General features: G+C 33.5%; 1 protein-coding gene across 3 annotated transcripts in view; it reads right to left on the bottom strand.

The window, feature by feature from the left end:
• The window catches only part of LOC126746342 (DNA topoisomerase 2), a 229,390-nt gene that overhangs the window by 131,252 nt on the left and 80,246 nt on the right, over window positions 1-17,892 (bottom strand). For all 3 annotated transcript variants that reach the window (XM_050454561.1, XM_050454562.1, XM_050454563.1), the window contains exons 10-11: window positions 12,280-12,448; window positions 6,764-6,990 (exon numbers count right to left, since the gene is read on the bottom strand). In XM_050454561.1, the coding sequence (XP_050310518.1) occupies window positions 6,764-6,990; window positions 12,280-12,448 (396 nt within the window). The remainder of the gene's footprint in view (window positions 1-6,763; window positions 6,991-12,279; window positions 12,449-17,892) is intronic.

The raw sequence follows: 17,892 nt of genomic DNA, 5'->3' as shown, positions 1-17,892 counted from the left end.
TCGTTATCGAGATACAGCGCGTTTATTTTCAAAAAATCGCATTATATCAATATCAATGGCAAGTAATAATTTTCTAGGGTTGTTCTATTTCCCGGAGCATGTAGTTGACGAAATAATTGTGTCATTCCCCCCCTCTTTGGATTATTTTTGGTTTACTCAAACATTTCTTGGATTCTATTTCTTACGAAAACTATTCAATTTGAAGAAAAAGACAAAAAAGTTTAGAATATAATTGTCTATAATTACTACTCGTGTAAGTCGATGTAGATGCAATAACACACACGATAGAGGGCATCATAATCACCAAAACTTAATCATAAGTCACAAAACACCCAGGGTTGGGTTGGGCTGGGTTTATATATTGTTATTATATTTACATATTGGTTTGGGTTTATATAGACTTTTTACGCACTAGTGCCTAAAAAGATCTTCTTACGAAGTATAGCGCGTAAAAAGTAATTTAAAGTTTATTTCACATTTAATTTATAACTTGTCAAAAAAATATTAAAAGTTTTTTTTTACACGCTAGTGCGTAAAGTAATTTGGTATTTTTGATTTTTTTTCATGTTTTCTTCGGTAGCAGAAGAAATTGTAAAAGACACATGTGTAAAATTCCCTTTTTTATTCATGTGAATTGTCAATTGACAAATTTCCCATTCATAAAAAAAAGATCATTTTAAACACTTGTGACATAAATAACTATTTGTGCCCTTTCAGATGGACGCGTATTACGACGCGTCGTTTTTACTTTCACATGGGGCGTACAGACTACAGTTGACGGCAATAGAAAAATGAACATGCAAGAGGAAACATCTGGCGTTATTGCCATTACTGCATATTATTACTTTTTAAAAAAGGGTAAACAAAAGAAAAATATATGGGTGCACCCCATTGTTAAAAAGCGATTACTTAAAGGTGCATTCGTTACAATGTATTCGGAATTACATGAACACCCAAAAAAGTTCTTTAATTATTTTCGTATGTCAACAACGTTTGATGAATTACATAATAAAATAGGAAACAATTTGAAGCATCCAAATGTGATCCTACTGTCAATTTCGATGGGAACGGTTATGTGTGACTCTAAGGCAAGTAAAAATTTACTATACATTTATTTTTTCTATAATAATTAGTATCATATCATTCGCAAAAGTATGATAAATAGTATGATAAAGTAATGCCGAACAAAATAAGAAAAGCATAGGGATTTTGCGTAGGTACATAAATATATTTGTATTTGTTGTATTATTACAAGTAATTAACAAAATTTTAGGAGGGAAATAGAAAACTATAGATGCCGTCTACTATCTATATTCATTCTCATTATCACTAGGAATAGTATTTTCATTGGAAGGCGCAGAAGAACGTAAAGGAATCGATGTATAACTTCCAGATGAGGGTGAAACCGCTGATGTTGATATTGTTGTCGATTCTGAAGCCTGTGGCCAATTGCCGTAGTTGTTAATTATATGTATATTCCCATTGTGGTATCGATGGCAAAGAATTTTGTAATTGTTTTTATTAGATTTAGAACTCCTATTCAAAACTCCAGTTTTTGGTTATCGTTAAATTTTTTTAGTGACCGTAACAAAGACTCCAGTAATACAGTAAGAGACGTGTTTGCTAATTATTTCATACGTGATGGAGAGGTTTCTTGGCAAGATAGTAAAATACATTTAATTATTTAAATACCAAAAGCTATGTTAATAACAATATTTTATAAAATTATAAAAGTTCAGTATCAATATTATTATGATTATCAGCCATTTTCTGTTAGTTTTCTTATTAAAAATAACAAACGGAATATTTGTTGGTATATATCGGCAACGATCAACACTCAATTAAAGATAAACGCCAGTAAAACGCGTCGTACCATCTGAAAGCAACTGATTAGATCCGAGCAATTGGAGCCTCGCGTTCCTACGCAGGAGGCACCCTCACAGCCATACGCTCTACGCGTCCATGTGAAAATTTACATTTGAATTATATACTTGACGTCACGCGTATGATAGGCGCCCATACCATACGTGTCCATCTGAAAGTATACTTTGATGTTTTATTGTAGTGTGAATGATTTTCTTTTTCCATTTAAAATAGAGAGAGATATACAGGCCAAGTTATACAACTTATTTTATTATTTTTTTATTATCTGGGAAATAATCTAAACAAGAACTAATCGCTATTAATCATTCGTTTGATGTGCAATTATTGATGTACAGCAACAAACACGGGTAGTAATTGTAGATAATTATATTCAAAACTTTTTAAAATTGGGTAGTTTCGTAAAAAATATATTTTCCAAAAATCACATTCAAATTGATATAATGTGATTTTTAGAAAATAAAGCGCTGTATCTCCATAACGAAATATTGAAAAAAAAACTGCATACATCATTTTTGTATATTTTTTCGAGTTCTACAAATTGAAAATATTTAAAACAGCAAAAAAAATTATTTTAGGACGAAATTTTGGAAAAAGTAATTTTAGGTGACTTTAGCGCCTTCTATCTTCTGCGCATTTGATTTTACAGAAAAGATCCTGGAATAAATATTCCAGGCAATTTAATCATAAACATTTTTTGTTTCGGACACTTTTTCCTAAAACCCATCGTTTTTGCAAAAAATCGATTAAAAAAAATTTCCAAAAAGTTTTGAGTTTTTCAAAAAAGCACCAGGGAACTTTTGGCAAAGTATCAAGAAATCGCCTATTTTCGCCAAAAAAAAAACTAACTGTACTAGTATTCCAAAATAATAGATTTGGTTTTATCCCTATTGTGAGGAATTTATGCCTATAATATTCATATTTCAGCACGTTAATAACCCAAGACATTCTTTGAAGTAAAAAAAAAGTTGCAAAAAAATAACATTAACGTTTTGCCCTGGCTCTCGCAGTCGCCAATCATTATTAGTCCTTATATAAAAAAGTGTTTATATATATATATTTTTTTTTTGATAATTACCTTTTAATTTTTTAGTTTTTAGAACTAAAAATATCTGTTGTGTAATAAAAAATTAATACTTTTTTTCCATTTAATTATAGATTATATTTAAGATTTATCATTTAATTTTGATTTAATAATGGTAGGTTGTGTATAATGGGAATAAAAAATGAAAATATCTTTGTTGCTATAATTTTGTCCAATACTTAATTGCAATAATTACAACAATTGGTCAGTCATGTTTACAATATCTTAAAATTTCAAAATTTTATCGCAATAACCTCGTTTGTCTCATAAATGTAGCGTGTAATGACTGATGTGATGTGTAATGACGTTGACTTTGTATTTTTCCTTCTTGTTAAACTTTGTAAGGCTTCAGAAATGTAGTAAAATCTTTCTCCATTCAGTACGCTCAATCTGGAATACAAAAAAGTCGGTATCTCTAAAAAAAGCAGCGTCGTCAATGTGATTCAGAATTGCGTTATTGGGAACCTCTGAAGTGGATTTTGTGGTTAAACCGTGAGCCTGAATCCAGATTGATACGTAATTACGGATCCATTGGGACCACGTGATTGCTATCAGCCAATAAGAGACCCAAAAGGTTTCACGTACTTACGTGACGGAAAACACGTAGGGTAAGGTAAGGTATGTTGGTGGTATAGGTAAATTGGTAATAGTTTTCTAACAATTGTTCATTAACTTACCTATTCACGGGGAGGTCTCGAATCGTGTCGAACAGCTCTGTGAAATATCCCCTCCATACCGCACGGTCTGTACTGCGCTTCGTTTCATTTGTTTACGTCTAGCAAAACTTTCCGTTCTTGCCGGTAAATAAACTTGTTAAATTTAATAATTTTTGTAACATAAATTGATTTTTTTTGTGTTAGCTGTAATTTTAAAGAATAAGTGTTAATTTATGTATTATCCTATAAGAAATATGCTACTCATTAATGTACTGTAATCATATTGACTTTAAAACATCATTTGCTCCTGTTACGGCTTAAGTAAGTTAGCCATTTTCTTAGACATTTTGCATGCAAAACTGTGAGGTTGCAATAGAGACGTTTAAATAAAATTGTTATTCGACTTCTTAGCGGATTTTTAAAGGATTTTAGGGTTTTATACGTTAGTAAATTTAATGCATTTTTGCGAAATGTAATTAGTTGTTTGTTTCAGGGTATCACCAACATACCTATCTACCTATCACCAAATTACCTACCATAAGATGGCAGATAAAATGCCCAAAGGAAAGTACAGAAATTATGAGAAGCAAGAGCAGCACAAATGGTCAGTGAAGAAGGTGTGTCCATATACAAAGCATCGAAAGACATGAAGATTGTTTGGACATCTTTAAAGAGATATTTAACGAAAACTGAAAATGCAGAAGGTCATCCGGTTATCCACGACTTATCAAAGTTGGGAAGGCCCTTTGCTCTACCGGCAGACTTGGAAGTCCGAATATTTAATTATATTATAGTCATGCAAGAGTTAGGATTTGATCTTACTGTCCACAATATTAGAAAACTAGCGTTTTCGGTTGCAAAATCGGTTGGTCGTGAAAATTTTTTAAATGCGGATAATGAACTGGCTACCAAGTGGTGGCTTTAAAAAAAAAAATGGGCTAGCATTACGTGTGCCAGAAAACTTAGCTGCATATCGAGCTTCCATGGCAAATCCCACTATGTTTGCTGATTTCTATACAAAATTAGACACTCTTACTACAAAATTGGACATTAAAAATACGCCAGGGAGAATTTGGAATTGTGAAGAAACGGGGTTGTCGTTTGTAGTAAAACCCAACAAAGTTGTGACGGCTCTAGGCAAGTGTTATGTTTACAAAAGGAGTTACGCAGACAGGGGAGAAACAACTACAGTTCTCGGCTGCATTTGTGACAATGGCACCTTTATACCACCCCTAGTAATTTTCAAAGGTGTGCGTTGGAACCCTGATTTAGCCCGTGGAGCCATACCTAACTCATTAGTAAAACTGTCACCGAAAGGCTGGATAAACTCTGATATTTTTTTGGAATGGTTCCAGTTTTTTATTAATTCCATACCAAAAGAAAGACCCATAATTCTCTTAATGGACTCTCATGCTTCACATTTGTCATTGGCTGTTTTAGAATTAGCAAAGCAAAATAATATTCATCTCTTCACCTTTCCAGCACACACAAACCATCTGCTCCAGCCGCTTGATGTGGGCGTTTATCGTCCCTTAAAATCCGCTTCGACTAACTGCTTAAACGATTACATGAAAAATGAAAACGGTGAAAAACCTAGCCGTTATAACTTCAACGAAATATTTTCTGTAGCAATGATTAAAAGTTTTACCCCCACTAATATTGAACATGCCTTTCGAAAAAGTGGAATCTGTCCTTTGAATAAAGATGCTATCTCACCCGAAGCTATAGCCCCATCAAAACTAACTGAGACTCTTCGAGAAAATCAAACAGTCGCTAGACTTGATGATATACTTCCTTCTGAGCCTCCTTTGGAAAAATCCAGCACTGACAATTTATTTTTACTACCTTCTGCAAGTGCAGTGAGCAAAGTAAAACCGGGGGTTAAAACCAGAGACTCCAGTGCAAAATGGTTAACTGATCCTCACATACCAACACAGCCACAACCAGGGCCTTCAGGAGTACTAAGCTCCAGAGGTTCTAAGACAGTTGTGATGAGCATCGTTCAACTGACTCAGAATAATGTTTGTTATATATACTAATAACTCAATGTTTTCTTATGAATTATACATACACGATTTCAATAATTTTATTTTTTACTGGTCCTAATCCCCATATCACCAAAATACCTCTCCACTATCACCAAATAAACTTACCTATAACCAAATTACCTAACCGATGGTATTTTTTTGAGTATATGTTTTTCTGTCAAAATTGACATTATTTTAGCATTTTTTGTAAATGAACAATTGTGTAAAATATTGAACTTTTGGATAGAAAGGTCAAGCAAATTATATTATCTTTAGAAATACAAATTGCTCACGTTTAAATAAAAATATCACCGACTTACCTTACCTTACCCTATAGAAGTTGGTTAATTCGAACTTCATTCCGTATTTTTGGTCCGTTGTGCTATTTGTTTTTTATTGTTATTTTGACCAATTTTTTTTTACTAGTTATTTTTCGACTCGACATTCTTTTTAGAATGTCGAGTTTGGGTTCGACTCCGGGTTCCAAATATTTTAAATGTGACTATTGCGGCTTTTTAATTAATAGTCAGTGCCAAAATTATTTAGAACACCAAGGTTTCCTAGTATATATATGGAGGAGAACCAGGGTTTTATATCGAGCTTTGCGCCAAGGCGGACAATATTTTAACTTTAGCTTTTAACTTTAATGGGCTCTATAGGATCCGAGAACCCCTTTACATTCAAGGAATAAAAATAGGTTGAAGCAATTGTGGGAGGACTCACTTCAAAACTGTAAACACCAAAACTCGAGTAAAAATATAACGTCATTTTACGGCTACGCTTGTCTCTAGTGGATGGGGTAAAGTCACGGATATTATTACGTATCTGTAATTACGGACCAATGGAATTTAGGCTGAGTTGTTACCCAAAAACCTGCAACAGATATACTTTCTTGTTTTTGACCAAAAACAACCTGCATAGATTGATCTTACTAACTGTAACAAAAGTATAATTACTGTTTTGAAAATAAGCCGTCAAATCGTGTTAAATAAAATTCCTGAAATATGAGATTCATGTCAAAACCGCTAATTTATCCTAAATAAAGTTTAATTATTAGCTGATTTTTTACGCCGCAATGACAGTCTATTACAATAAAAAAAAGAATTTTGACCCACCTGGGACTCGCGGAATCCTTTCCTCCAGTTAGGCGAGTACCGAACTGACCTCTGGGCTCCAGTAAGTTGATGTTGTTGCTCCCCACATAGTTCTGCGCCAAATTAACGATGGTCATGCACAACGACATCTCGCCGTGGTGATAGGCCGAATGTTCCGCAACTGAACCAGCTAGTTGTGCGACCTTTACTTCTCGCTTGTCGTTACGTTTGATGCAAGTAAATAGTACCTAATTAAATATTGATAATTATTTTGTTATTTCTAACATGAGATAATTACAGAATTTTAGTACAATCCATATTTAAAGCCTAACCCAATTTTAAATATTAAATTCATATATTAGGAAGCACTCAACTATAGTCAAAATTGCTCTTGTCGTGCGGGTGTATCGGATTATCAACGACAAACTTTTGTACTTACGTTTCATTTCAATTTGCGCTACAACGTTTTTTAACTACGCGTCAGATAAACGAAACAGCAATATGCAGCGTTAATGTATCAAAAGAAGATAAAATGATAAATGTCTAAAAAGCTAAAGCGCTTGGAATTAGTTTAAGAATGGTGCAAAAGGTTGTATATGAAAACAAGAACAATCTTATTCCCAAGAAGAAAAAAAAGTGTAAAAGGAAGAAGCCGAAGACTGAAGATTTAAGTGAATGTGTAAAAATGGAAGTAAGGGATAGGATTTATGAACTATATAGGCTAAAAACAAATATAACGCTGCCATTTCTGAGGGATGTTTTACAGCAACGCGGCACTTTGGAAATTGGACTTTCTGCTTTATCAAAATTAATTAAAAGTATAGGTTTTCGCTATAAAAAAAGACTGCAATAGAAGATATTTGTGTGCACTACTAAATATTGTGAGCCAACAAATAGGATTTTTAAGACAATATACACAAAATGAAAGTTAAGGAAAATGGCATTCTTAGATGAAACTTGGATATTTTCAAACGGGAGTGGAATAAAATCTTAGCAAGATGAATCTGTGAAAAGCGTAAAAAGAAAAAAAGGATATGGTCAGGGAAAACGATTTATTATTTTACATGCCGGGTCTTCAACGGGATTCGTTCCAGGTGCAAGTTTAATTTTTTCTTCTAAGTCTAAAAGTATGGATTATCATGACAATATGAATTGCGAAATGTTTGAAAAATGGTTAAAGGAACAGTTAATACCGAACTTGGAAGACCTTCCTTAATAGTATTAGACAATGCGTCGTATCATTCAAGAATTTTGAATAAACAACCAAATGGAAGTTGGAGAAAAAGCGAAATTTATGTATGGTTAGTAAAAGAAAATCAGAATCTCTTGCCATATATGCTAAAATCCGAACTTATTTCAATTGCAAAATCGCTGAAAAGACCAAAAATATATGCTGGTGACGAAATAGTACGTGAATATGGCCATGAAGTTTTAAGATTGCCACCATACCATTGTCAGTTTAATGCCATTGAGCTTATATGGGCAGGGTCAAAATCTTATTATGAGAAGCATGTGGGTGCTGGGCTTAGATCTGACCAGGTTGAAGCTGTTTGGAATGAGGCATTGAATCACATCACAAAGGAGTATTGGCGGAAATCAGTGGATCACACAGAAAACATTATTAGAACCTGGTGCTTGAACCATCGATTAGTGCTCCATTTGAAGAAGATTCGGAAAATGACGAAGAGTTTTCCGACTCTGTTAGTGATAATGATAGTTATAATTAGTTTCTTTTTTTAGTCAAATTTGTTACTTCATTTTTACACATTCACTTAAATCTTCAGACTTCGGCTTCTTCCTTTTACACAAAAAAAAAATTTTTTTCTTTTGTTGTTAGTTGTAATGTGATCTGTGTAGGTCTAGGCCTGATGATGCTCCGACAGGAGCGAAACACGTGTAGCTTTTAAGCTTTTTTAAGAAATTATATAGATTGGATGAGACGGTGACTTTGTGTCCTTACTTTTGTTTTTGTTTAATATGTCACATGACAGTTTTCAATGTATTGTCAAACTCTCAAGGAAATAACATTTTGGCAGCCACTGATTTTTCAATTTGATTCATATTACGTGGTGACCTTTGAACCCGCACGATAAGAGCGAAGGCGACTATATTACGTAACGAGCGAGGGGGGAGGGGCAGCAAAACGTCTAAAAAAACATCGTAACAAGATCGTATTATGTTCACGTAACATGTGTGAACGAAATCATGACAGCGTAACACCGTAACATCAAGGCGTCCCATCAGTTGTTGGTTTTTCAGCGTCACTTTAAAGACATGTTACGGGCTGATGTTGCAAGGCTAAACGGGAATGCGTAAGAAGAGCGCGCCAATACATTTATTTTTATGATTCAACTAGTTTGAAAACATCAATATCGAATGGTCGGAAGAAAATACTCCTAATTTCATACAACGTTACCAAAGCAAAGACATTTTGTTGGACCCAAGAAAAAGTTTCATATTTCTGTAGATGAGTGTGAAAACAAAATAAATTCCCTCATTCCCGGCACACGCGAAAGAAACCTAAAATTAAGAAGAGTCGAGGTACGGGTGTAAGTGAGTGGGACTAAAAGAATTTTAATGAGTAGAAGATCGTTCATTTTTCTACATTTTGTTGCACTAGGATAATAAATGCTTTTTTTTAGAAACAGTACCGGGTGGTAAGTCGCCGAGCGGAACATAGGAAATCCCATGTAAATTTTAAGGGGGTCAATTATTGGCTTCCCTGTACATTTTACAGAAAAAATATAAGATAACTTTTTGAAGTCTGACAAACCCTCGTGCAAAGTTCCAAAAAACTTTAATAAGCGAATCTTAAATTATTCAATTAAATGTTATTGCAAAATTACCAAATTTTCGGTATTGAATTTTTATTGTTTTTGTGGATGGAGGGCCCGATGAAGAATCACGCCGTTCAACATTTCTTAAAATATTTAATTATTTTATCCAGGACATCATATGGCACGACTCAGAAAACTCAGAAGTTACTCGAACACTTCGCATCTGGATTCGAAAGGAATTACGATCGATATGGATCTAGAAACACAGAATTCTCAGCATATTGGCGCAACATTTCCAAAGGAGGGGATCAAAATATACGGTTACGAAGTCGCATCTGAATATCGAACCATACACCAAGATCACGAAGATACTGCCCAACATCAAGCTTGGTACGATGAGCACGTTCATGAATCCCAGTATTTGTTACAAGTTGTGAAGTGTGATGATGATTCCTGGGCGGCTATTCTGTAATTTTGGAGGAAATGACACTTCCTCCTGAGAGAAGCGATCTCACATCACGTTCCTCTTCCTAGGTATAAAAAATAGTATTCTGTAATAGCAGTGACCGTGTGGTGAACGATCATCACGATCATGTAATTCTTACAGCGTTGCCAGATTCTCGACCAATAGAATACGCGCGCTCATACGTTCGACGCGCCGCTGACCTGACAAGGATTTTGACATTTGACGTACCGGATGCCGGGTATTTATTATTTATTTTTTTGTACAACGGATTAAAAGACATTAATAATTGTCTGTGTTAGTGTTACCACTTTAATAAATTAGAAATTAGATAGAAGTAGTATGTGGTATTAAAATAGCAGCGTGTAATCGATCGACCCCCATGACCAATGGACAAAAAAAAATTATGAGTGGATGAAAAAACACCCCCAGCTACAAAGTGGACTATTTTCAAATAGTTTTACAAAGAAAGACGCCCAAAACTTGTGGGAAAACATCACTGTAACGCTAAATGTATTCCCTGGGGCATCCTGTAAAACTTGGAAGCAATGGCGAAAAGAAGGTGAAACATTAGGGTAAATAAAAACAGTTTTGAATATACCTTTCATTTTTAGTCTTGGCAAGATTTAAAGAAAAACATAAAGGCCAAAAATCTATAAATAATCCATAAATAAAAGCAAAATCCATATTATGGTTATTATTATACACAATAATAATAATCGGAGGAATTTTTTTATAATCAGAACCAACAAACCAAACAAAACAACGCTATTTTTTTATTGGATTTTCATCACCTGTCTCGGAAGTTAGGTTAGGATACCATTTTCCCTCACAATTTAGCAGTAGAAGCGTGATCACGCATTTCTCGCACGATGTGAGCGCTCCCCTGTTTACAGAATAAACTTTTAGTAATTTTCGAGTGAGCTGCGCCCACTTCTCGTGTGAATGTTGTTTCACGCGTTTACAGAATAGCCGTCCTGCTGCAGCCATCCACAAAGTGCACTTCGTGAGGACTTCCTGCCACCTCCATATCCTTTGTTATAAATTTGCCAAGATGTAGAAAGTTCAAAGTACCAAAGTTACCCCAGAAATAGTGCCGTAGTAATAAAAATTTATTTGGAGCTATGTTTTGGTCAAAAAATTATTAATTTCTCGAAAACCACTAAAGATAGGTATAGGAACAACTTATACAAAAATAATCATAAAGTGATAGCGGATCGGTAAATAAAATAATATACAGGGTATTCCATTCAAAATAACAAGTTGCAACTATTCTTTGGTATAAGCGACACCGCTGTAACACTAAAAATATTTTTAATCGTTAGATCCTAGTGACTAAAATCCATGATGCCAAATTTTCAAAAAAATTCCATTTTCCATTCTCCGTAAACGTCTAAGGTACCATCAACATCAATCACCCTGTATACTTACAGGGTATTTAATTAGGAGAGAAACATATTTTAAACAAAAATAGAATCTATACGTAAAATCCAAAAAAATCCATAATTTAAGAGTCTCTCGCTATTTATAACCGAAATAGTTCGAAATAAACCGAATAGTTTTTTTAGTTCTCTATTTCATGCATTGATTTCTATATTTATTTCTTTTTTATTGCGCAAGCAATTTTCTTTTTTTTCAGAACTTTAGTTTTCATGCTAATGACTTAAGATTTACATATATTTTAAAAGTACTTCAAAATGTTTTCCTTAAAAATGCAAACATATTCTTATTCTTAGAATATGTTTCTTGAAAAAAAGAAGTTTTTAACTAAATTCACAATAAATGCTTTACATTTGGTCGCCATGAAAAGGAGCTTATATTCAAACATAAATGAAATAAACATCAGTCTTTTATGCTGAAGCTTCATCTTCTCGCAAATACTTTTTTCACAGGATTCCAATTTTCCTATTTGAGAGAAGTCTTGTTTCTTTGTGTGAAAAATTCATATTTCGGTCACGAAACACTCAAATAGTGTGAACTTTTGATATATGCTTAAATGAGACTTTTTGCTTAGAAATTATCATATCTCTTGTCTGCATTTATTTTTAAGATTATATTTTTCATCCCCTGGCTTTCACGCCTCGACACTACATATCCATTGCTTGTTAATCTATTTTCAACCTCTTAAACAATTTACTTATTTCGGTAGGGACTTATTAGTGACAAGTTTCAAAAAATTCACAGAACAAAAGATTAAAAAGTAAATTGAAGTTATTGGTAAAATTTTAACGTTAAAGTTATTAAAAATTAAAAAAAAATACTATCATCCTTAAAAAGTTCTTAAAAAAATCTCTTACCTTTCTTTGACCTGGTTTAAATCCATCTACTAAACATGGGATGGATCTTTGATTATCTGCATTTGAAAACAAAACCAACTCAAGGTTGACAAAATCTTTATATGAAACAGATTTTGTGGTTTTTCCATACAAGTACTGATCAGGCATTCCATTTTCTCTCCTCCATCGGCTAAAAAAAAGCAACATCAATCATTTTTTGATTTCCTAATAACAAATTACTTTATTTTCAACACTAAATAAAAATAGTTTTATCACTATTCTAAACATTTTTGATTAAATATCTATGCGTGTTTAGATTCTAACCATGTTAGCATCTTCAGAACATTAAAACGTTCAGTTTTAGTAAAGTGGTAACACCACTTTTTTGATTTAAACAAATACAATTTTGAATTTTAAGATTTTTTTGTATTTTTTAGATTTCATAAAAAAATGGAATTGGAATCTTTTAGATTTTTAGTTTATTGGTAACCACCGCGCAAAAATTTACTACCTCAATAATATATTTAAAAAAAAAGAAATCATTTGAAAAGCTAACCAGGAAACAGTCAAACGATAAAGTGGTTGATAACTGTACTCAGTCTCCCAGAGAACATTTAGACTAAATCTATTAAAAAAAGGCGAGAAAAATGGCAACTAACAATTTTGTATATGTTACTTCTGTGAGATTCTGATCAAATACTCTGCTTAAAATATAATTGTGTAACAGCGGCAACAGGGCCTGCCGGCCGTCCGATGACGGTGTGGAGAGGCGCTGGTGTCGTTGAGAAGAGGGTGAGGTACCTCTCTACACATGACGGTGTGTAGAGAGGTATCGAGAAATGAAATATATACGAATTATTATCAAGAGAAATCAAATGATCAGATGAAATAAAACAACAGGATGAACGTGAAGAATTTGAAAATGTGTATTTTAAATTAAATGCTCAGGCAAAAAAGTTAATAACTGTTGTTAATGTATTAACTTATTATTATATATATGTATTTAATATATGTATTGTATGTATTATACAGGGTGTCCCAGCGAAAACGAAACAGGTATTTTTGGTATGAAAAAAAAATTTTTTTACAAAAATCTCGAACACGTCGATTTTATTTTCGAGGGGGACAACTTTTCCTTACCAAGGCACCCTCATACCAGTAACCCTCTTCGAGGGGGTGGGATCACCCCTAAAATCTTAAATAAAAAGAGGGGTCGTGTGATACCTTATTTTAAAGGTCTTTTATTTCTGAATATAACTGCCAAATTTGAAGTGGCTAAATTTTTTTATCCGGATATGACAGCTTGTCAAAATTGTAGAAACAGCGAAAATGAAAAAGGTATTTTGAACTCTGTTTTGGATAATATTTTTAAAACAATAAGGAAGTCCTAATTTCAAAGGGGTCACTTATTAATTAAGAGGCCACCCTAATACCTGGAACCCTTTACGAGGGGTTGAAAGCACCCCTTAAATCTTAAATAGAAAAAGGGGTCGTGTCATTCCTTATTTTGAAGGCCTTTTTACTCTGAATTTAAATGGTGACTTCTGAGTGACTGATGGATATCTTGTGGATATAAAAATAGCAAGAAATACAATCTTTACTGCCAGTAAAAGTGGAGAGATAAGAAATACCTACCCTTTTCCTTTTGTGTCTTTTAAATAAAACAAGTTTATTTAAATTACGTCAATTTATTAAATGTTCAAATTGTGCCCCGCCTACTTCCATGCAGGAATACAGGTTTTGCTCAAAACGATGCCTGACGTTTTGTAGAACTTCAGGTGTTATCATCTGACACTTATTTATAATTCTCTGGCGTAAGTCTTCTAGGGTGTCTGGTTGGGTAGCGTAAACTTTTGTTTTTAAATGCCCCCATAAAAAAAATCTAATGGGGTTAAATCGGGTGACCTAGCTGGCCATTCCATAAAAGGTCCTCTCCTTCCAATCCAACGATCAGGAAATATCTCATCAAGATATTGCCTCACACCAGCAGCATAATGTGGAGGCGCTCCGTCTTGTTGGAAAACGACTTGATCATCATCAGAATGATTTCCGCCTTCCATTATTTCTACTATTCTTGGATATACGGCATTTTCCAAGAGATCTCGGTACATTTCTCCATTCAAATTTCCGGGCAGAAAAAACGGACCAACAATGGAGCCGCCCAAGATTCCCGCCCAAACATTTAACTTCTCAGGGAACTGGGTATGAACTTCACGAAACTGGCCCGGATTTGCATTTGAACAGGAGCGGCAGTTATGACGATTTACGTTGCCATTAAGAAAAAAAGTACATTCATCTGAAAAGCAAATGTTGTAAATAAGACGCGGATTAACAGTTATCATATCACTAAGCGATTCACAAAATTGCACTCGTCTGTCAAAATCGTCCTCATTTAGTTCTTGCACCAGATGAATTTTGTAAGCATGGAATTTATTATGCTTAATTATCCTATGAACACTACTTTTGCTTACTCCTGTACTCGTCGCCAATTTTCTGACACTTATTCCTGGCTCGGCATGAAGTTGACCTAGGACAGTTATTTGCATTGCTTCATTAACAACAACAGCATTTTGAACCTCACGCTTTTTATTTAACACACTGCCAGATTCCCTAAATTTAGCAACTATTTCTAGAACGTATTTTCTGTTGACTCGTTTTTCTGGATGAAGGTCATTAAATTCTTATACCGTTCTATTGGGACAATTGTTATGCCGAAAGAAAAACTCTATCATCTCAACCCTCTCTGCAGTAGAATAAACCATTGCTAACAGTGTTTCAACACGTAAAAGACTGGGTAATAATTTAAAACTATTTAAATAAATGCTGCTTTATGAAAAAAGTACCAATGATATTTAGCAAGCTATATTCTTCAAATACTTGTGTTTGCATTTTATTTGGTATTTTGTTTTTATTTATGATATGCTGATAAGGTGTAATAACAATAATATTAACAATACTAATAAATTTTTAATCATGTTTTAATGATCCAATAAAAAAAATTGTAAGAAAGGGTTTCAGGCATAAAGGTTTATTTAAAGCATTTTTTACAGAATTTTATTTGGCTTTCATATCCAGAAGAAATCCATCAGTCACTCAGAAGTCACCATTTAAATTTAAAGTGAAAACGCTTTCAACATAAGGTATAACACGATCCCTCTTTCTGTTTAAGATTTAAGGGGTGCTTTCAACTCCTCGTAAAGGATTCCAGGTATTAGGTGGCCTCTTAATTAATAAGTGACCCCTTCGAAAATAGGATTTCCTTGTTCTTTTAAAAATATTATCCAAAAAAGAGTCCATAATACCTTTTTCATTTTCGCTGTTTCCGCAATTTTGACAAGCTGTTTTATCCAGAGAAATAATTTTAGCCACTTCAAATTTGGCAGTTATATTCAGAATTAAAAGACCTTTAAAATAGGGTATCATACGACCCCTCTTTCCATTTAGGATTTTAGGGGTGATTCCACCCCCTCGAAGGGGGTTGCTGGTATGAGGGTGCCTTGGTAAGGTAAAGTTGTCCCCCTCAAAAATAAAATCGACGTGTCCGAGATTTTTGAAAAAAAATTTTTTTTTCATACCGAAAATAGCTCTGTTTCGTTTTCGCTGCGACACCCTGTATAATACATATAATATAATACATATAACACATATACATAAATTATACATATATTATATATATGTATTATTGTATATATGTATTATATATTATGTATTAACTCAGAATTATTATGTATTAACTTATTATAATCTTTTTCAAAATAGTTCCAAATACTGTTCAGTCAAGTGCTTCTGACTCTCATGCTGATCCTCGAGAAAGTCCTCATTATATTTAGGGTATGCAGAGGGTTAAATTACCACCAATCAACTTACAGAAATTTTCTGAAGATTATAAAAATTGGCTAGCGTTTCGAGACCTTTTTGATACAATGGTTAATTCTAATGCTGCCATTCCAAATATTCAAAAGTTCCATTATCTGAGGGCATCACCGGACGGGGGTGCTGCGCAGGTAATTAGAAGCATTGAGCTTTGTGCTGATAACTATGCCCTAGTATGGGAAACTTGTGCAAAAAATATGAAAATCGGTGTATTCTGGTTCAAAATCATGTAAAAGAGTCATTTAAGTTACCCACTTTCACAAATGAAAATTCTAGTAACCTAAGACCTATGATAGATAGTGTGTCTAAACATATTACTTGTCTTAAGAGTTTAAATCAACCATGTGAATCTTGGAATACCCTTCTTATTTATATTTTGGGAAGGAAATTAGATAAGACAACATTTCGATAGTGGGAAGAAGAAAAGGCCAAAAATAGCGATAGGTTTCCAACCTTTGCAGTTTATGGATTTTTTATAAATCAAGAGCTGACTTTTTAGAGAATTTAGAGTTGTGTAAAGAAAAAGTAGAGAAAACTAATATACAGATAGGCATTTCTATCACAAGAAAGTATTTAAATTTTAAAATGGTTCTGTTTCAAATAGTATGTGTACTATGTGTGGTGGTGCTCATGTTTTGAAAGGTGTGCTAACTTTCTGAAATTTTCGGTGAAGGAAAGAGTAGATAAGGTAAAATTATGGCATTTGTGTTTAATATAAAACAGCTCATGCTTATACAGAGTGTACAGTGTCTAATCTAATCTAACTGTCAAAAGTCTAATTTAAAACATCATACACTATTGTTGTTGGCTCATTTTGATGATTTTTCTGCGGAATACTGTTCAGGGGATTTTAACCTTATTGCAATTACAGAGTCATGGCTAACTCGCGATATTGTAGTAATGCTGTACACATCCCTAATTACCAACTAATAAGAAATGATCGACAAAATTATAAAGGTGGCGGTATTGTTACCTTTGTTCAGAGCAGATTAACTTATGAAATTCTTTTGTCTGAAATGTATGAATTTTTAGAACGCCTTTGGTTAAAAATTAATATTGATGGTGAACCGCATATTTTTGGAATAATTTATAGACCTCCAAATTCTAATATTCAAAATTTTTTCCTAACATTAGAGGAGACACTAATTGATATGTTTTCTAATTTTAACCATATAACCTGCCTCGGGGACTTTAATATTGATGTTTCAAAAGCTTATGACAACCATGCACGCCAATTAATATCTTTGTGTGAGACTTTTAATCTAAAGCAGGTTATAGCTGAGCCGACTCGTATTTTTAATAGCACCAGCTCTATTCAACCTTATTTTTACTAATCAGCTAAATATTTTAAACAAAACAAAGGTAAGAACACAAAGTCACGGTCTCATCAAATCCATATAATTTTTTTTTGTTGTTTGTTTTAATTTCTTTTTGTTGTTAGTTGTAATGTGATCTGTGTAGGTCTAGGCCTGATGATGCTCCGATAGGAGCGAAACACGTGTAGCTTTAAAAAAAATTATATGGATTTGATGAGACCGTGACTTTGTGTTCTTACCTTTGTTTTGTTTTCGTTTGGACTCTTAGAGAAAAATGGATGATACGTTTCTAATTAAATATTTTAAAAACTGGCATTATTAACTCTACGTTTTCCGATCACTTTAGCATTTTCTTCGAATTTGGTGGTATGGTGCCGGAAGTGCTTCCTAAAGTCGTGACCTATAGACCCCTAAAAAATATAAACTTAGATAACTTCCAGGCCGA

Source organism: Anthonomus grandis, chromosome 17 (assembly GCF_022605725.1).
Source record: "Anthonomus grandis grandis chromosome 17, icAntGran1.3, whole genome shotgun sequence".
NCBI classification, from domain to species: domain Eukaryota; kingdom Metazoa; phylum Arthropoda; class Insecta; order Coleoptera; family Curculionidae; genus Anthonomus; species Anthonomus grandis.
Note: the sequence above shows the minus strand (reverse complement) of the source record. Positions and strands in the feature narration are given on the sequence as shown.